The sequence below is a fragment of the Micromesistius poutassou genome, assembly GCF_964030765.1.
Source record: "Micromesistius poutassou genome assembly, chromosome: 2".
In the NCBI taxonomy this organism is placed as follows: domain Eukaryota; kingdom Metazoa; phylum Chordata; class Actinopteri; order Gadiformes; family Gadidae; genus Micromesistius; species Micromesistius poutassou.
The window spans coordinates 2,295,975-2,318,057 of NC_140272.1; the positions used below are offsets into that span (position 1 = coordinate 2,295,975).

At 43.2% G+C, this 22,083-nt stretch overlaps 1 protein-coding gene across 2 annotated transcripts; it reads left to right on the forward strand.

Annotated features, from left to right (window-relative positions):
• Positions 1 to 237: 237 nt before the first annotated feature.
• On the forward strand, positions 238 to 21,425 carry LOC311339264 (sodium-coupled neutral amino acid transporter 3-like). Of its 2 annotated transcripts, none has more exons than XM_084464641.1 (17): positions 238 to 258; positions 5,900 to 6,064; positions 6,465 to 6,485; positions 6,632 to 6,713; positions 7,790 to 7,905; positions 9,254 to 9,327; positions 9,681 to 9,773; positions 10,298 to 10,379; positions 12,124 to 12,206; positions 13,674 to 13,732; positions 14,123 to 14,278; positions 14,950 to 15,029; positions 15,114 to 15,214; positions 15,518 to 15,642; positions 16,137 to 16,281; positions 18,254 to 18,357; positions 18,892 to 21,425. In XM_084464641.1, exons 2-17 carry the CDS (start codon positions 5,961 to 5,963, stop codon positions 18,994 to 18,996), a joined length of 1,530 nt encoding a protein of 509 aa, XP_084320767.1. In that variant the 5' UTR covers positions 238 to 258; positions 5,900 to 5,960; the 3' UTR covers positions 18,997 to 21,425. The 2 variants fall into 2 exon arrangements, with proteins under 2 accessions (XP_084320767.1, XP_084320766.1); XM_084464640.1 differs by lacking the exon at positions 238 to 258 and adding an exon at positions 1,893 to 2,088.
• The last annotated feature ends 658 nt before the right edge of the window (positions 21,426 to 22,083 follow it).

Genomic DNA, 22,083 nt, shown 5'->3' on the forward strand with positions numbered 1-22,083 from the left:
ACAGCTTGTTCCTGCTCCACAGAAAATGTAATTAAAGACAACATATATTTTTTTCGACTGGTAGTTTAAAATTATATTTCAGTTACTCACACCAGCTAGATGTTGCACTACATAATAAAATGCAATCGTTCGGTGTGGCCAGTCCCTATGGATGTCTTCATGTGGTGTGGGTTCCGAAGCAACCTTTACTGCGTACATTGTACAAGACCAGCAGACCTGCATTCAGTCCATCTCCGTACAGGTCTCAGATCTCCTGCTGTGAGTACTGCTCTTGTGTTGACGTTCCCTTCTCTGTTTCTCTCTTTTCTGTATGACATCCAAAACCCAGAGAAATAACAGTCCTCAGATGACATTTCTCCTCGTGCTTACAGTAAAGGGCCCTTTTGACCCAAGCTGGTTCTTCTAAACAAACACACTTTGGCCAGAGAGGTGGGATGCATGTACAAGGTCCATGTGAGAAAGCGTATGAGCTGGACTTTGCTAAAGTTGCATTGACAAAATGGCCTTGCTGTTCAGCCAATTCGTTTTCATAGGGGGTATCCCCTACTTAAACATATTGGGGCAAACTTTTTAATTCCTTAAGACCCTTGAAGCACAGACCGGAGGAGTTTCTTCACAGGTACACATTCCACATACATTCATTCAACAATGTACGCAATATTTTAAACGGTTCTTATTTATATTGTTTCACTGGGTATTTCCACACATTGTGCTGCTTGCGTTGGTTGCGGCTTGGGCCTATCTCAGTGTGAACCCTCCTGAATGGGAGCAGCACGTCACAATTTACACAGTTTTCCTTTGGGCCACTCCAGGCTACTCTGCATGTCAATAGTGGTTTGAGGAAAACCAAGCAGTTGGAGGAACCCCCACACATTAACTCCCATTTGTGAAACATTTTTGTGAGAACAGGTTTAATTGATGGTGGGGCTCTTCTTTGGGTACATTGGGTACTTATTTCCTGCATTAAATAGATGGTTACATTAGATTACACCTTGGAAATACTGACTTGTGCTGCAGACTGCAAGCCTCCTCAGCCAATCCAAGGGCCATCCATGGGGGCAACTGAAACAGCACTCAAAAGTAACATACCAAATGTCTTTATCAATGTATTGTTAAGGAAAACGTGGCCAGATTCCAATTCTCATTCCTGTGGTCTTGTAGGCATACCTACACATAAATGATTCCTTAAATTGATTCATGTAACTTAAACCCTGTTTATCTATAATGGTTTTTAACAATTCATTTACAATATTGGCATTAACAGACATTTTACAGCTCTGCATGTCTACAAATGTGGTTATTGGTAACACCATTTGTCTTTTCACTGAGGTAGTTCATTTGTGTTCAGTGTCCTATGGGTGATATTCCTTTACACACATGGACACAAATTTACATAAATGGCAGTGTCAGTGTGTTTATGTTCCTAGTCCATTAATCGGTTCTTATAACCATTCCAAAAATAATCTAATTAAATAAGATTGTTCATTAAATTCTTAACGGAAAACTGTTTTTTGTCATATTTGTTCAAATTCACTAAAATGAAACATGGAAAAAAAATTATCAGGGCGGGTATATCTCAAATAGGCTACTTCTTCAAACAGTAGGCGGTTTTTAAGTCGTTTATATTCGTTAAGATTTTTTAATTTTGCCTACCCTGTGACATTTTTCTGTACCGATGGAAATTCGTTGCTGCGTACGTGCGTAAATTCAGTGTAGCGCGCTCTTTAAAAACCCCTTTTTTCCGACCCACTGTCTGTCTATGGCGTGGAGGTGGATTATTGCCAAGAAGACAAAGTGGGGAATTGCTCAACGAGGATGTAACGTGGGCACGAAAAGGAGGCGGACCCAAAACGACCCCCACACTTTAGATGCTGTCGCTTTACAAACGCTTACCATTTCACTGTCCGCACATTTTCTGCGCCTTCGCGAGAGCGTCAAGGCAAAAATAAACCATTATTAAGAAAAAGTCACAAAAAAGGATTTTAAACTGTCGGAACTGTCATTCGGATTTTTTGTTTACTATCAAGTCATTAGGCCTACCACTGTCAGTGGAATTAATCGGAAACCTACGTGACAGTATACTTTTTGGTAAGATTGGTTACATTTATTACCTATATCTATTTGACTGCAATGCAATTTATACGTGGGGAATTTACCCATCTCTAATAGGCCTATAACAAGTCGGACCTACTCCAAGATCTACATATCAGTGAACAGTATTATGTATGAAGAGTCTTTTTGTAACCGGACAATGAAGTCAAGGTAAAACAATAGTATGAAAAACCATGCAAAGCGATCCCTAAGACCATTTCTTGATATGCCTACTGTTATCCGACCACCTATTAGGTAATATCTCCATATTTCCTTTGTGGGCAGCAGCTCATCAATGAAGTAAGAATAGAGGCTATCTTGCGGCTTGAGCCCAGATGACCACCATGTGCTTTTGTAGGAAGCAGTTCTCATGTTTTTTTTTTTGTTTTTTTTAGTTTTCTTTTTTTAATTGTTGGCCATATATAGCGACTATTGTTACTAATACTGATTCGATTGATTTGATCAGTGAGTGTGTTAAACCAATAAGTGTTTGTTTGTGGGGGAAAATAAACACCTCTGGAGAAAAAGACACTCGATCTTAAGATATCTTCATAAGGATATCAAAACAATGTGAACAATGTTTTTTTTTTTATCTTGGCGTTTCTTTCTTTTGAACCAAATGGAGCCTTGGGTGACCTATATAGAATTGTAAAACGTGGGTATTGGTAGAGACTGAGACCTATCTCAATGTAGTTATTGCTCTTACCCCATACGTATATCTCAAGGCGATTCTTCCAGCCGACCATAATGGCCCCACAGATCAGGCGGTGAGGCACCGCCTGATGGTTTATTTTCCCGCTGTGCTACCCGCACTCATTTAAAAGCTATGTTTGAGAAAGATACATTGTTTTAGGTTAGAGGGCCTAGCGTAGTTGAACACACCGCAATCTACCAATAACTTAAAGACTATTGTTTGAATGCATGACTGAGGTAAAAACGCCGGTAGATACAACATCAGTGAGTGGACGTCGAAAAAACAAGAGTTGAACCGATATATATTTCCAAAGGCTCGCGAGGGGACATTTACAACGCGCAATAACTTAAGTGTAAACCTGTCTGATTGCAAGGAATTCCAGGTTCATTCACCGACAGATAAATGAGATTTAAGCCAAACGTGTGGCAATAAAGTTAAGTAGCACCGCTGGTCTGCTAGCGTGCGCGTGCCTGTGTGCGGTCATTGTTGTGACTCTGACAGCCTTAACTTTCCAACGAGTCATCCTCGGTGTATGTCAGAAACGCGGAGTTAGTGCGCAAGGACTTGACTTTGGCCTCTACCTAAACACAGACACACACAGTCCTCTGGTTGGGAAGAACACAGGGTTCAGGCGTTGGGACAGTGGTGAAATAAGCAGGCCTGTTGCTGCTGCTGTCGTTGACCCTAGAGTTAAAGTATGACGACTGACTTCTAATATCGGTGGTCCATGATGTGCTGCTAGGGGCCGATTCATTTCCATTAAGGAAGCAGCCAGCTGGAGTCTGTCGTCAGATGGAAAAGAAACAGCATTATCTCGGTATAAGCCGCCTGGTTGAACGTCAAATACTTGGTAGCCTTGTGTATTATTATCATCATTGTGACCGGCGTTTCACATGGCGTCGGATTTCCAACCTGACCTTAACATGTGCAACAGTCTATTTATGTCATAGCACAGAGAAGTCACCTTCCCTTGTTGGCTGTCTAGGCTTTCTAAAAAAACGATGAAAACAATGGAGAAGAGTTTGGAAATGGCTGGTTTGGACATTTATATCGGAAAACGAAACTTCGAGTATTTAGCTAAAATGACCTGTATCACTATCACAATGCTGTGCTGGGCCTAGCTCTTGGTATCACGTTAATATATGTTTTATTTATTTATTGGCATACGATAAACAATTTACTTTGTTTATTCTTTTTTATTTGCCTTCAAAGTTGAATGTAAACATATATTCTGTTTTGTAGAATATAGAATGATAAAATTAATTCTTAGAAATGGAGTAGGGACTACTCAAAATAAGTAGATGCCAAGCAGTAACAAGAGCTGTAAATCGAATTGACTCAACAAAAATGAATCAAAAAATGAATCTATTGACGTAACGAAAGTTGCATAGCATCGTTTGTATGAGAACATCCTCCTTGCTGATTTAAAATATATCTTTGGGAGAGATAATTATTATTATTATCTTTATTGACAGACTCGAGGTCCAAATATAACACAGAGTATACATACAAACATAAAAAAAACGAGAAAAATAATGAGAGATTATCTGAACATTTGCATGGCATTTTTGTTCTACTACAATATTCAGCACTTATTCCCATATTTACTCTGTGACATGTATTTGCTAGTGGCAACACGTCACTGACTTCACTGTGCTTGTTCAAATAATTATTTAGCAACCACAGTGAGTGGGAGTTATTGATCGGACATCAAAGGTGCTGGAAGTCTGGTACTTGTCGAGGTCAATGAGAAGCCGTTGGGTCCGTATGGTCTTCTACTATCGGGGTTCTGAAGGTCGAGCTTAGATTACAATACTTAGTTGGATGGTGCAGTCCAGAGTTAGAACTGCAGCTTAGCTGAAATTGTAATATCACAGTCCTTGGAAATACAGCAGGGTTTCTCAGCTGACAACACTGCTGGGTTTCACTATATAGAACTCACGAGGCCATACACACGATCATCCGTAAACTGTTAAACGGCCATTGTTCATTAAGAAACATTGATACTCAATATGTTCTTGAAAAGTTATTTCAATTGCCAACGTGGAAAATGTCTGGTATGATTTTTTGTGTGGGTGTGAGTGTGTGTTATTGCACGCACATATTCATCATTCCTGGCCATGCATGTAGCTATGAATGAGTGTGCACTGCCATGCCACCACCACATGGGCATCTAATCAGCTACATGGGATCATGGTGTTGGAAAGTTCATGCAAGAGAAAGACTTTGTTTGTTTGTGAGTAGATAGCTCAGGTTGTGTAGGACTGGAGCCATCATCTGCTGAAGGTTTATTCGTTTTTTTAATCAAGGATGTGACACATAAAACACAACACAAAATGACAGAATGTCGCCTTCTTGCCCCCAGCGTGGAGCTAATCTATACACCAGCGGACTCTGCTATGTGTTTTCTCTTTTGTGGAGATGGTGATGAACATCTAATGTTAGTTTTGTTAGCCGCAATGCTGAATAATTCCCCTCCTCAGTGCCATGAATGGCGGAAAGCATATGTGGCCGGCAGAGAGGACGCTCTGCAGACAATTGAGCTGCAGTACCGTGGTGTTAACCCCGGGAAACGAGGAGCGGACAATCATTCTAATTGTCCCGGGCACTTGGTGAAGCTCTGAGGTCACAGAAGTGGTCCTGAATACGCAACTCTGTCCGTGAGGGAACCGAAACCAGGAGTGTTCTTCTGCCCAATTTTCCTTTTGACAATGAGCCCACTAAAATGCCACTGCCTCCGTGGACGGTTCAAGCGGGGTGTACTGTACACATACATGATTACTGTTTCCCCTACCAATGTTTCTCTGTCATTTTTGGATTATTTATAATGGGTAGCGAGTCTGTTAATGTATCCTACCGTGTGTGGGCTCCATCAACGGTGTTGTCATCGTGAGAGATGGAAACAAGGACTGGAGAAGCCCCTTGTGACGATAACAAAGTAAACGATATCTTTTACCTCTATCCAAAAAGGAAGTTCACGTCGTGTTTCTTCATTTAATATGAATCGTGTTATATCTGACATTAGATGAATGTCAGATGATATAAACACACAACGTATATATGTATATATATATATATATATATATATATGAAGCTGTCCTCACTCTGCTCTAGATACGAGACTGAACAGGATCAGGCCCATTGAATACAGAGAGACCGGGCATCCACTGCGACCATGGAAGGTGCTGAATCAGAGATGAACATCTTATCCAATGGCAAAGGTCACGATCATGAAGAAGCCATGTGTGTGCCTGTGAAGATCATATCCGAGGAAGATCAGTGAGTGTTGTGTTGTCTCTATGCTAAACGGTGCCCATTTGTCATTCTCACCGTTTGGCATTATTCTGTCTGCTTTCTAACTACTGCTATAAATGATAATACTATAGCCACATTTACACATATGTGGTATATTATATACAGTAACAGCCAATGACTTCACTTCAACTGAGGTTAATACAGACAGTTGAGGTGTGGTAGACCAGAAACAGCTAGTAATGCGATACTATGGTCTTCCGGCCATTAAGATAGTGTATTGTTTGTCTTGTTATAAATGTTTGTATGTCCCTAACGACTGCGGTGATGATAACCCATGAATGGTTTGATGTTTTGGTGTGTTTCTAAATGCATGTTTGCCTTCTTTTTGTGCTTGCTAACTGCTGGATCAAATATTGCAAAGCAGAAATGGCACTCAAACTATCAGGTATGTCTATGTTCACATAAAGTCTTTAAGAAACTAAAAATCTGTGCATGTATTGTTAACCCTACTAAAATCCAGAATTTCCTTTATATCAAGAGCCGGTCAAAAGTAACGCAAAGAACAAACCAGTTGAATTCTTTCATCGCCAGGTTTGATAGCGAAGGTGGACATTTGGAGAGTGAAACGTTTTTGCCCAATGGAGAAGGGAAACCCCACGAAAGATTCACAGACGTAAGTATGGATGCAGATGTCTTTCGTCATTTGACAAAATCAACACAACGTACACCCTAGGGCTGCACAATATATCGAATTTTTATCACGATGACGATATTGGCTTCCCATGATGACACGTAGTGTTCTCGCGATATTGCGCGATATTTCAAATGCGCGCTCCCCACCCACATTTTTAAAATAATATCCGCAAAAAAAAGAAACGAGCCCCGCCCACGCCCCAGAATGAGGAGTTGTCGTCACGGCACAGAGACCCCCCCCCCTCCCGCCATGTTGAAGGTACGCCCCTCCGAGTGGAGCTGAGCTTTGCGTTATTGTTGACACGGTAGCTGCTAGCAGAGGAGGAGGTTGTTGGGTTACAGTTTGTCAGGTGACCTAAATGGACAACGCACTGAAGGCTGCCCCACGCTACAAGATTTTTTAATCGTATGCGATTTTTGAGTCGGATGTACACCACAATCTACTGAATGGCTGTACAAAAGTGTTCTGAGACACGGCTGCGAACCGGCAACTTTCAAAAAAAGTAGTGCCGGTTTGGGGACGGTTCCGTGCCGCTGCCGTATGGAATAGCCTACATTGACTATAATGGTTTCTAACGTCTTCGGCGAACGTTTTTATTGCCGTGCCGCTTCCGTGACGGTTCTGGTGGAAATTGCTCCTTCACTCTTCATTTCTATCTCGTAATGTCTCCTGCGTCTCTATGTCGCGTATCTCCTCATCTGTCTCTATGCCGCTCTGACAACGTCGCCCCTGGCAACCGATAGCCGTGGATGCCATCATGGCGGACGGGCTCAAACCCCTCCCCTCCCCAAAAATCACGTGACTCCTCATTCTCAATAAAAGCGAGCATGTACAGCGCAACACCGTATGCAGTGGCGGATTTGGGCACGGGCGAAGCGGGCAGATAATACCCCCCCCCCCCCCCCCCCTCAACAACTCCGCCAGGCCGTAATCGCGCGTAAATAATCGTGATATCAATATTGATCAAAATAATCGTGATAATCATTTTGGCAATAATCGTGCAGCCCTAGTACACCCATATTTAAGATACTATGTGTGGTATTTTCTCTCTGCAGTTTGAGGGAAAGACCTCATTTGGCATGTCTGTGTTCAACCTTGGCAACGCCATCATGGGAAGTGGAATCCTGGGCCTGGCCTATGCAATGGCCAACACCGGCGTGCTCCTCTTCTTGTAAGTCTGACATGCACGCTAAGAAACACCCCCTGTCCCTACGCTATCCATATGGTCCATCCGTATGGGCGATAGGTGCATTGCTACGGTGCTCATAACGGACCCGATTTGGGCGTACCTTTTCTGGTCAGGTGGTCATGAGAACCGTGTTGGGACATAGTCAGGTTCATATCTTGTTCTCAGCCCGTCTGTCTCCACTTTCCTTATCATGTACAGGTCCCAGAAAGGCCATAGCCCAGAATAACCCCCCCTCTTTGCTCCCCAACCCCCAGGCTGGAAACTTACAGCAGCACAGAGCATATGGTAGCACTAGGCCTGACACCAGACCCTCTGGCCCTGGTGTAATGACACAAACCATTCAGAACCAGGCCAGGCCTTTCAAAGACTTCTTCCACAGGACTCTTCTCTTAATATAGGAGGGAAAAGTCCAGTGCACGTTCAAATACCGTCCAGGTCTTCCAGGCTAGGAAAGGCAGGGGCAGAAAAGCAGAGGGAACGTATCATTGGAGCCATTATGTGCAATGGTGGGAATATATTTAGCCATTTGAGTCCAGGTGTAGGTTGGCAGTTTTACACACGGTTGCAGCAGTGTGAAAAATCTCTCCATTGAGACACATTTGTTTAATACATCTCAGGAAAGTGTCACCTGGGAATAAAAATGTCCTTGTGAGGTAATGGAGCAGCCTCCACCGCACGATGATATTGTAACATCTGAGATGAATGAAACACTGTCAACCGAATATCAGTCCAGTGAATGAAACACTTGTGTCCCCGATGCTGGTTTGGCTTGGAAGGGTCGCACTGTGGGGTCTGAAGGAAATGGTTATTTTAACACTAAAATGTTGAATAACATTTATAATCCAAATGCGTCCAAATGCAAATGAGTGTTATATTTATGTATATTTCAAAATATAAAAGTCGTTCTATCAAATCTGAGAGTGTTTCATCTCTATATATATTATTATTATGTAAGAAAAATTTTACAAAATAAAAAATATCTAAAAAAGAATCCCCTTATTCCGTCAAAATGAATCATGATTTTTTTGTGTTAGTTTGTGTTTGCTAGCGAGGCTGACTTTATCTATCCACTGTTTCAAACTGGCCGTGAGCTTCTTGCAGTACTAATTGTGTATAAAAAAGGCGAAAGTTCTGCAAAAGGTCTTAACCACCTCAAAGTTTTTCACATCAATCCACAATTTGCATAAACAAACCACAGTTCTCCAGATGGCATTCCTAGCTTGTTTTAAAGAAGCACTCCTCAAAGAGTTTGGTCCATATACATTTGATGTGAAACACTGCAATGATACTTGATCTATAATGAAAACACTTCTCCTGTACTTTATACCAGGTTTCTGCTGACGGCAGTCGCAGTCCTCTCGTCCTACTCCATTCATCTGCTGCTCAAATCCTCTGGGATTGTCGGTAAGTTCACATCTTACTTTCTCTCATATTTATTTGTGTTGTCCAGTTATTTGGAATTTCTGGGCTCTATGACAACAGTGTTCTAAGTGTCCTGAGAGACTTAAATAATAAGCCGTATTTGGTCTTCATGGAATACATTTGACAAGATTTGTAAAAATTCTAAAACAAATTTAGGTTTTTATTTAGTTTCTCTCTAGTTGTAAGTTTTACGATTTAATGGAATTGTGGGTGCATCATTTACAAAAAAAATAACTACTTATTTTGTACAGTATTTGTTTAAGGTGAAATACTGTAGCGGCACATTTAGGAAGTCACAAGTAATGTGTGTGATATGTGACGTTATTAATTTCCAGGAATCCGGGCCTATGAACAACTGGGATACAGGGCTTTTGGAACTCCTGGAAAAATGGCAGCTGGAATCGCAATCACCTTGCAGAATATCGGTGGTAAGGGGAGAGACTGCATGGTGAAAAACCATCCACTTGCATTTGTCTGCATTTGTACAAGCATTAATTTAATCTAAGCGTATGTGGATTCATAACCCTATAAAATAGAATACAATCCCCTATTCACGATGAAGAATTTTCCTCCTTTCCCAAGAACCTATTTACTTATGTGGCCTTCCCGGAACATTTGATTTGTAATGTCTGTGTTATCTGAGCATGATACTGAAGGGAGTCTTTGTTGAAATGTCCTGGAAAGCAGCTGGCAAACAGCTTTCTCCCAGCAGTTTAGCAGGCAACAGCGAGAGATTGAGATTGTGACTTCTGGTAACCTTTTTACCTTTGCTAGAAATGTTTGTAGACTACACTTGTTTGGCTGTTTGTTCTATTTAACGTGACCTTGCAACCTAAGGGAAATAGTATCACTTTAACGTAACCTCTATTTCCATGTGTATAGTACATTCACATCGTCATCGTGTGTTTGTCTAAGCCCATTTCCCAATGTGTTCCCTGTCTCCCTGTTACAGCAATGTCCAGCTACCTGTACATTGTGAAGTCTGAACTTCCACTGGTCATCCAGGCATTCCTGAAGATAGATCCAAGCTCTGAGTGAGTATCCTGATTAGTCTCTATGGTCACAAAATCTAAAATCTTTATCTCCTCACACCGGCCCCCAGGAGCTCCGTAGCTCACTTGGTACAGGGGGGCCGAGGTCAAGGTGAAAAGAGTTGTAGGTCGCAGGTGTGACGCCATTGGAGGTGTGTCTGATTGATTTGGCTTGGCTTGAGTACGTAGGAGGCCACGTTTGGCCTTGATGTTCAGGAATACACACCCACCAATCCCACTCTGTTTAAACACTGGAGCTACACTGTGTTGCAACATGCCCCATGCGTCAGCCAACGGCCCTGTGACAGCCGGGCTGCATATAGCCTGTCAGGACCCGCCTAGCCTGCTGCTAAAAACAAACCTTGTGCTGAAGACCCGGCGAGGGGCGGGAAAGGTACCAACCCAACTCATAACACACACCGTCGCGCCTCCATTTTTATCTAATTCCCACGGATCTGACCATCAAAACGACTAGGCTACTGTTTTCTACCAGGGGTGTTGCAGTCAGTGTTGTGATACAACGCCAGGTGGATGAGGTGCAACACAACGCCAAGAACCGCCGGCGTGCTCGCTGTCTTGCACTGTCTCAGGGTACACTGGTGATGTTTTATTGTGTTGTGAAATGTTGTTTGAGGAATGTTAAATATCCTCTCCCTCTCTTACCTTCTCCTACGGCCTCTGCTGCTTATCGTTCGCTCTCTTCTAGTGGTATCCCTTGGTCACAAACACATCCACACACACACGCACACACACACACACACACACACACACACACACACACACACACACACAGACACTTAAATAGCAGCAACAGATGGTGTTATGCTGGTGCCAAATGCAGAGGTCAAGCGCAGACCACGCATGCCTCTCCCGTAACCGACGGCGAGGACCATTTGTAGCGGTCCCCGAGTGCCTCGCCCTTCACAACTAGGCCGCCGTCGGTAACACGGAGGGCTTGTTATGTGTGAATTAACAACAAGGACAGGTTGATGTCACCAACGCTCCCATGAACCGTCTGAACACGACCTCGTCAACGTCACCACACAGCCTTATGCAATGAACGACTGGTTTGTTTTGAGTTTTTTTTGCCATAGCAACAAGGACTTCACATCATTGGGCCCATCGGATGGGTGGTGTTCAGGGAGGCAGGTCCACCTGTCTATCTGTGGTGTTGGAAGGGGGCTTGTTTAGTTGGAGTTGGGCTGGACAGCCAGAGCAGTGGCGATCACGCCGATGCGTCTCTGGTGAACGATGGTGATCTGGATTTGGCCCACTGACCTACAGGCCTTCACAGAGACCTGAGGGGGCTTCCCCGCCCCAGAGACACAGCACCTACACAATACTAGACAGCTACTTTTAAACCAGGCAGGCTTTGTGCATGCCTGTCTTATTGTTGGTTCGTGTCTCTGGTATGTCTGACAGTTCAGAAGCAGAGTGTGTCTCCTTTGCCTATATTTACCTCTATGGACGAGGTAAACAAATGTCTATTTTTTACTACTTTGGGACTGAGGGGTGGCAAACGACGCAACCACTGAAAGCAAGACAGAAACCTGTGTGTGTGTGTGTGCATCCTGCATGGGCAGACCGTCGGCAGACTCTGAATGTTGATGCCTGCATGAAATAGAACTGTTATTCAAAGGGGAGGTGTGTTATTCATTCATTCAACCTTTATTTGAAGTTCTAGGACGAATCAATGAGGGAGGTGGAGCTGGCTAAAGGTGAACTAACAATATGCTTCAACCTCCAGCTTGTGGTATATCAACGGAAACTACCTGGTTATGATCGTCTCCGTCAGCATCATCCTGCCCCTGGCGCTGATGAAACAGCTTGGTGAGTAGCATCCGGCCACTGGTTCTGTAAAGCACCGCTGGTTCTGTTAAGTGCCACTGGTCCTGTTTAGCAACACTATTAATGTTTATTGCACTGGTCCTGTTTAGCACCACTGGTTCTGTTCAGCACCACTTATTCTGTTTAGAAGCACTGGTTCTCTGTAGCTGCACTGGTTCTGGTCACCTGTGGACCACGCCAATCGTTTCTGTCTAAACTGTTTAAGAATAAAGAGTCATCCAAACTTACGACATTTAGGCTTATTTATTTTCGTAATAAACATATAATAACAAACATGCAAGAAACATACAATAAACATACAATAATCCGAGGCCAAACATACAATAATCAAAGGCATCAGATGGGAGTTCGCCCTGTGATGAAGAGAAACTTCTTTTTAGGACACGTCGGCCAGCGAAATATTTGATTTAATATTAGCGCATGATCATGGGAAAGTACAGGCAGCAAAGTTACCAAGGATACATTCAGTGAGACAATGGGTGAACAAGATTCTTATAGGGAAACGTTTGCATTGTGGGTAGGGAATATACAGTTAACAAAGGTAAGTGGGAGTGACCATTCTGGAGCATTTAGGATTGGCGGGAGAGGCCAAGTTAATTTGCAATACACTATGGGGGAAGTAGACATGTCTGCAAGCCTGTAAGACAGGGATGCAATACAGTTAAACAAATCTACACAACAAAGAAGTCAGTCGATTGGCCTGGCCTCAGTATCAGACTCTGTGGCTCCAGTGGGAATGCAAATCTGAACTACTTTAACCTCTCTCAGTTAGAGAGAGGAAGGGTGGTATTTTAAGGTCCAAGGAGAATGTAAACAGTTCCTTTTAGATTGACTAGTAATTATATAAACAAGGTTAAGGTTTATAATTGTGTATTATAGTTGTGATTAATATTTCCACGACACCCTGCGTCTCTCTAAGAGCTCCGCAGGGAGAATGCAATGGCAAAAGCAAAGACTTCTTATACATTGGCAGACAGGTCTCAGGATGCTGAGAACAGCCTTGCTCCCCAATAAACCGACAGTATTGGTTAACCAGATCATGGTAGTCAACGATTGATGGAGCTCCTCAGGGTGTCATAAAGGGGCGTCATAAACGTGCCCTCTCAGTCTGAGCCCTTTCTCCTTTCACCTTGCCAAGGGGGTCACGAAACAGGCACATACCAACAAAGTTAGAGAAACGTAATGTGAAAGTTTAACTTTCCCATTACACACCAGCATTGTTTCTGTTAACCACCAACAAAGTTGTGCTTACACACACTAACACTGAAGACACACACACACACACACACACACACACACACACACACACACACACACAAACACAAGCATACATACACACCCCACACACAAGTGGGGTAAGGACCCACAGATTTGGAAACACTGTAATCCTCCACCAGGTGATTGTACTACAGGCCCGACATGATAAGGACTGCTGTGTTTCTTCACCAGGCTATCTGGGCTACACCAGCGGATTCTCATTGAGCTGCATGGTCTTCTTTCTCACTGCGGTAAGACGCTTGCTTCACAGATAGTCATCATTACAGTCACATTGTCTTTGAAACGTGTGTCTTCGTCACTTAGCGTTGGTGTCCAGTCCCCCTGTCTCGACGTGGTAAGATATGCGGAAGGAAAAAGTCATACTTTCTTGTAGTCATCGCAACGGAAGCGATGGAGACCAGTCAGAACATTCTGGTGTGAATTTGGCTTTTCACGCTATCACACACTGCTTTTCCTCTCCCCCTCCCACACTGTACTGAATGAGTCACTCTGGCACTGCCAAGAAGACCAAGGGCTTCCATTTTGTTTTGGCTACGTCTCCTGTGTTTCTGTCTCGCACTCTTTCCTTAACCAGCTTCTAACCAGGCCCCCCTCCCTCCCTTTTTTCCTTTGGCCTGCAGGTGATCTACAAGAAGTTCCAGATCCCCTGCCCGTTCGAGGAGTTTGTGGCCAACGCGACCTCAGAGCACCTCAACGTCTCCCACAGCGTCAGCCACGACTTCCACAGCGACGCCGAGGTGGACTGTGGCCCCCGCATGATGACCATCAACTCACAGGTACGCCCACCCGATCCCCCGTCCCAGAAGCCCCCGTGTTGTAGTTCCTCCCGGAGCCAAGTTGGCTCCCCAGCTGCGAATGGGGGCTGACTTGGCTTGTAAAGAGCATCCAGTTTACAGCGTGTGCTGCGGGGGGATTCCAACCAATGAATACAGCTTACACACGCACACACACACTTAATCTTTTGGTATGCGACTTGGCCGGTCTTGGAAAGGGATTGGGGACTGGAAAGGGATTGTCGGATTGGGATTGTCAGATAAAATGTATAAATAAAAGCCTCCTTTGAAGTGGCTCCAAGGTATGAAGACTGAGACGAATGCTCACCCACGAGGAAACGGAAAGTGTGATGGCTTTGAGGGCAGCACAAACATAAATAATTGGTCTCAGCTATGAACTGTATTATATCATATTTCTATATGTTTTGGATGTATGTATGTGGATATAGTGATTTAGATATATAATATCCCAATCATTGTATCTTATTATAGCTGCTGGATACAAGGTTGCATTGCAGTAGAAACAGTAATTTCTTCTCCTCCTCTTCCTCCTTCTCCGTCTCCTCCTTCTTACTCTCCTCCTCCTCCTCCCCTTCCTCCTCTTCCTCCCCCCCCTCTTCTTCCTCCCCCTCCCCCTCCTCCTCCTCCATGTCCGTTTGGTTGGTTAATCACAGACGGCGTACACCATCCCCATCCTGGCCTTCGCCTTCGTGTGTCACCCTGAGGTCCTGCCTATCTACACCGAGCTCCGCAAGTGAGTGGGGCCTCCCCTCCCCGGTGAACACCGCTGCAGCAGCACAGCAGCACCGCTAACACTGACCTGTTCTCTTGTTCACAGCCCCACCAAGAAAAGGATGCAACAGGTGTCCAACATCTCCATTCTGGTCATGTACACCATGTACTTCCTGGCTGCCCTGTTCGGCTACCTGACCTTCTACGGTGGGAACAGCTTTCTCCTTATCCTCCTCCTCCTTCCACCTCTTCATCTACCTCCTCCTACCCCTCCTCCGCCGCCTCATTCTCCTCTTCCCCCCCTCCTCCTCTCCCCTTCACCTCTTCCCCCCCTCCCCCTCTCCCTGCCCTCTCTTCCCCCCCTCCTCCTCCTCCCACCTCCCTCTCTTCTTCCCCCTCCTCTTCTATATGTGGAAGCAAGGAAGGGAGTCCGTTCTCCCTCTAGTGGCCGTTCTGTGGTATTGCTCCACGGGGCTCATCAGCGTTGTCCTTCTCTTCCCGTTCCAACAGGGAACGTAGAGCCGGAGCTCCTGCACACCTACAGCCGGATCGACCCCTACGACACCCTCATCTTGTGCGTCAGAGTGGCGGTGCTCACGGCCGTCACTCTCACCGTCCCCATTGTCCTCTTCCCAGTGAGTCACGCTCCCCTGTCTCTGGATGGAGGGAAGGATTCACCCGCGACTGAAGAACAGGGCACACATTATAAGACCCCCCCCCCCCCCCCCCCCCCCAATGTATCGTAGACAGTTGCGTTCAAAAGTGCAGGGGGATGAAGACATGTAATATAATATATTGATTTCGTCTTTTAGAATGGTCTTTTTAGTTTTCTGACTGTTGAAACCTCACGGCCGTGTCAGATCAAAATAAAAGTATTTCGAATTTAGGCATGCCGAATAGGCTCCAGTCCTAAGCGAGCAGAAACAACGTTCCATTTTCAGTCCCTGTGCTTTGCTCCTTTTAAATATTATGACTTGATTTCCTTTTTGGTGCTGCGAAATGCGAAGCAAAACTCCCATTTGGTCGTAGAGTTGTGTAAGCAGGACACTAGCTCTCCTCATGCTAGATCACAGAACTAACCCCGGTCGCAGATCTTTCCCCTGATCTCATGCAATCGTCTTGTCCCCAGGTGCGGAGAGCCATCCAGCAGATGCTGTTCCCCACCAAGTCCTTCAACTGGCTGCGGCACATCGCCATCGCAGTGGTGCTCCTCACCGTCATCAACCTGCTCGTCATCTTCGCCCCAAACATCCTGGACATCTTCGGCATCATCGGTCAGTACGCCACCAAAGCCACCGAAACCCAAGGGTTATTCCGTTCAAACCGATAACTAGGCTCACAGGAAACTATCGCTGTATAAGATGTATTCGATTAGATTAGATTAGATAACTTTATTTATACCCAGAGGTAGATTTGGTGTACAGTTAAGTGAGATGGCTTTCACATGACAGACAAGACATGTAAGGCACAGTAAACATAACAAAATAGCAGCAATAGTGAAAGTAAAGTGCAAGTAATGCATCCTATCGAATAACAGGGATCAGAAAATAAAAAGTTAATAAATAAGGGGTGGGGGGGGGGGGGGGGGGTAGCTGTCATTACTTTAGTTTGGGGTCTGTTTTGGTTATCTCTCTAATGGCGTACACCATCCCCATGGCGTATATGCTCCGTATATACAGCACACTGTGTGTGCTGTAAGTCATGCGGTCAACCGTCTAATCAGCACTATTGACTTGACTCATTTAAATAAGAAGATTAAACAACTGTTAAACAAAACCAGAGGGGTGAGCAAATAATTAGCCAGCAAATAATATAGAAAACCTTGAAGCACTTTGAGGCCAATTCTTGTAAATGAAATAGTCAGACGCTACCATGACGATAGAGTCCACTGCCGCCGCTTCTATACTTCTTGTATAAATCAAGTGTAAGAAGAAGTGCCTGGTAGCAGTTCGACCCAACAAACATGGAACTTGAGCAAACAGCTGCGTTAGACTCTGTCCTCAACATCAAGGCTGTTGTTTCCCCAGTTTGAGGTGAATTTTCAGGTTCAGGGACATTCAACCATAGTTACAGAGAAACATAATTTACTTGGACGCACACACTCTCTCTAATGATATGGGCACACACATACACAAACACAGGGGGGCAATATTGACTGAATTTGTTTTGATATATGCATGAGTAAAAAAACATAAACACTAGTGCCGTTTCTCTATACCAAGTACGCGAACTACGGACTCGCGGACTTGGAAGTACGTACTTGGCAAGTCCGGACTACCAAGTACAGACTTCCGAGGACGCGAGTATGCACCTGCAATTGGAACAGCAGCGGACTCGATGACGTCACCACCTCAGCTCTGTTAACTGCTTTACGGCCTCATGTAGCCATATACTACTGAACAATATAAACAAATTATATAAAACTAAGCCCCAGCCTCTTTCATTTTAAAATAGTATGTTAATATTTTGAATGAATATAAATGAAAAGATATGCTTGCCGTGTGCATAAGCTATACACACGACTTTTTATATGTAGGGTACAGATGTGCGTGCCTAACTGCCTATGTAGTTGGAGAGTAGACTATTGATATAATAATTATGAATGAGCGAGAAATTACACAGATTAGAATAGAAACACACACACACACACACACACGATCGGATGGATCCGACCGGGATTTTCGTTGCTGTTCCGATGGGTTTCCTATATCAGCGACGTATACTATATAAACAAATTATATAAAACAAAACCCCAGCCTCTTTAATTTTAAAATAGCATGTCAATATTTTGAATGAATAGGCCTACATTTTTGTTATATATGTAAAATGTTCCGATATATAGCCTATTATTATAGCTTACATACTAATATTTTAAAACATGGGAATGCGAAATGCATCCTGGGATATTTAACGGTCCCGAGTCCACACAAGTCACCTCCGATGCATCCTCGGTAGAACGGCCTCATCAAGAACGCATCGAGAACACTTCCGGGTTTTACGACTGTACTCGTGTACTTGTGTACTTGGAATTGGAGCAGTACTTGGGCTAAGACTGATGACGTTTCACGAGAACGCAAGTACACAAGTACAGACGAGAGCGCGAATTGAGAAACGGCCTAGGGCTGTGTTGCTCATTATTGTTATTGTTCGTTATTCACATTTGTATTATTGAACGTGTGTTGATTTGTGATCCAAACCAATTGCCGTTCATCCTCTCGCTCACTCTTCCTCTCCCTCTGTCTCCAGGCGCCACGTCAGCCCCCTGCCTCATCTTCATCTTCCCGGCTATTTTCTACATCCGTATCGTCCCTACGGATCAGGAGCCCATGAACTCCCGTCCTAAGATACAGGTGTGCAGCTCCCCTTCTGTGTTGACGAAATATAACATGCAGGCTCCAGGAAGATCTGATCTGTGGTTTGAATTGAAGGGTATGTGTGTCCCCACACTAGGCCACCATAACAAAGTGAATGGGTGATGGAGGAAATACACCAAGCTCTATAAATAATATAGTGTAGCGTGGGCTGGGGAGTGGGACGGAGCCGCTAGGGAGTGCCACTAGCAGGCCAAAAGATTAGTGGACCGGACGGGTGTCTCCAAGCTCCCTGTAGGCATCTCAAGCAGCGTGTGTTAGCCTACCTGTCCCGTCAATGACGTGTATCTGAACTCACTGCAAGTCGCTTTGCATAAAAGGCCTCAATTGTAAACTAGCTTTAGGAGAATCCAGGGATGTCGCTTGGAATTCAATCTCTTCTGCGTGGAAAAAAACAACAACAGCAGCAGCCTTAAATGAAATCATTAAGTTGCAGTGACTTTGAATGATCTGATTGGATATTTCTGTTCCTTCACGTGCTAAGGATGAAATGTTATGTGTGTCCTTCTCCAGGCGGCCTGCTTCGCCGGTCTGGGAGTCTCCTTCATGATCATGAGCATGAGCTTCATCATCCATGACTGGACAACGGGAACCGGACACTCGACAGGTGGACATTAGAGGCTCCTCCTCCTCTTCCTCCTCCTCCTCCTCCTGCTCAATACCGTTTGGGAACCCCAACAACACCTCTGTTTGCGGTGCAGGCGAGGCCATCTGCTCTGTGTGGGCACACTGACTCACAGAGTCGCTGGCTGGGGTAATTAAAAGGACTGGAATCACACCGGGGCGTGATCTCTGGATGAAGAGTTTGACTGTTACGTCACACATGTTTCGTAGGACTTGTTGCCATAAAACATTGTTGTTTTATTAATGTTTCTGTAATGTAATATTATCTATTTGGACCAGGGGGAGGTTATGCCATAGTATTGGGATTATACAGGGTATGATTAGTCTGTGAATTGATTAAGTTCTGTTGATTACAGTTGATCCATTATCTACTGGGAATGAAAAAAGTTTACACTCACTGTAACCCTAAAGTGTAGTGCAGTGTTTATGGAGTACAGCAAGAGTGTCACAGATCCACCCTCTTCATTCTTCCTTTGAATGCGCACATTCATGATATCTCCCAAATCAACACCCCAAACCCTCCGGTCCCCCTCTCTGCAAACACAAAGCGTGCACAAAGCGTGCACACAGTGTGCGTCCCTCCATATATTTAATGTTCCAAAAGTTCTCACAGGCTATCCATTACCTGCTGAGTCATCTTTATTTATCTAAAGCAAACATTACATTTGGGGCCATGGCCTCTTCCATGGATTAAAGACAGCCACCACAAATGGGGAGTTTTTTTTATATTACTTATTGTAGACTGTAGACTGAGATTTGAGTGTGAGGCACACAACATACGACTATAAAACTGAGTCGTGTCCATATGATGCACCCTTTGTAGAGAGCTACAGTATATGTTGTCCATGGTCAACATATGAGCTTGATGGCTAGCTGGTTCGGTTGTTGTTCAGGTTTTGAGTATACCAGGATCACCAGGAAATTCAGGATTCCAAAGGGCATCATTGGATGTCTTTTGGTTGTAAATACAAAGTTAGTATGAAGTAATGAGACAGAAATCTATTGTTAGATTTGGGCTGTGATGAAGCCTTTCCAGTATAAATGTGCCGCTGCCCATTACTGGCCATTATACATGGCCCGGGGTTTGGAAAGCAAAGCCCGTCCTAGATAAACAACTGTATTTGTGCGTAACTCACAGGTTTTCCAGTTTCTGGTTGTGGTATGACGTGTTCAGAAGCCTTCTAGGCTTACCATCTGGTGCCTTTCAGTGCAGAGGGTGGTACCATGGCACCCATATTGCAAATAAATAAACGTGTATATTTATTTAACTGCTATACCAATGTTTGTTTAGTTTTTCTAATTTAACAAATGGGTTTGAGAACAGTATAATCTACTGATGAACTACTGCTGCTGATTTTAATAACAATTTGTAACAATCCGTTAATGTAAGGATAACGACGTGACTTGTAGTTTGTTTTCTTTTGTTTTCTATTATATCACAGGAAAAAGACATGCCTTATCAAATTGATACATTTTATTTTGGATATAATACTTTTCTTGGAAAATGCATCATTCTAATCATAAATTAGGTAAAAGTGCCACGTTGCATTGTTGTATGTTCACTGTGTTGTTTTGTGGTATTTTTATATTCATCATTTGTATTGTTTGTGGTTACACACTTATCCTATTGAGGTAAATGTAGCTCACTTGATTTAGCCTAGTGTTGGTATAATGTAATCTGAAGTTATTGGGCTTTGACTTTCAGATGAGAAAGACTTCTTGGCTGTTACAAAATACAAAATATTTGTTACACATTCAATTGGATTTTAGATTGCAACTATCCTTCAGACAACCTGTTGTTGTTATTTTTCAATTATTAAATGATCCACTTTCTGGGACTAATAACCTTTGAGTCTTGCGTCAAACGCGTCCTAAAATTCCTATTTCTAAAATGTAATGGGTCCTTTTCGATGTGGTCGTGATTTGTGACGCAAACTTATATTATGTATTATAAACGTTTTTTTTCTTTTGTCCATTTGTTGATTTAGGCTAATTATTGATTTATATTACTACATGTAATGAAATCAATGTTTATGTATGGCCCCTCATCCTCTCATCCCACCACTAGATAAAGGTTTCACACATATTTAAAGAAAAATACAGCATTCTTTACCATCTGGTTAAGGACCTCGCCTCCTACAACATAACAACTGGTTTGCAATGCCTTCTCTTGAACTACATATTTAACACTGGAAACCACGCTAGTGTCTTTCATATTCCTCAAACAATCTCTTTAATATTCATATCTTGTTTTATTTGTAAGGACTGTGAAACTACTAGAGAAATATGTATTTTGGAAGGAAAGAGGAAGCTATATAAATAATGTATATGAATGCAAAACATTTATATTTGTGTTGCATATTTAGCTTGTAAATGTAAATAGCAGGTTGGTTTTAGATTGCCAATTAAACAATTGTAGATGTTTTTTTATAATTGTGTCTCCATTATTGTTTTTCATCAATTTCAATGTCATATTATAATTTGTTATAACTAACTTTGTGATAGTTATTTCCCAGACTCCGATATCCACAACACCTACACTCACCAAAAATTCATGATAATTTGTTGATTCATTTCAATCGTTTTTCTCACAATTATCTTCATCTGCTCAGCCAATGAAATCAACCGAGGCTTGTTTACACCATTCACTAAACATTAACATGAACTCATATGAACTTGTGTATGTCCCTATCTTTCTGTTTATGCCCCATAGCCAACAGGTTCGGTCAATAAACAGCATATATTAAAATTGTCAACAGCTTTTCATAGGTTATGATTAACCTATGATTATGATTAAGGGATTGGAAGACATTTTCCAGCCAACTTCACTGATTCTCACACTGACCTGAAGATAAATCATAGTTGATTGTTGTGAGCATTCAAATGTTTCAATACAGTTTGAATGGACAATGCTTTAATCCATATGTTGATAGGTCTTTATGCTAGACTATCTTTCACTGAAATTTCAATCACCATCGAGTTCAATTAAAGCCCCCTTCAAGACGACCTATATAAAAAATATGTAGGCCTATAATAGGCCCACATTCTTCATATCATTAATTATTTTTGCATTCATAGTGA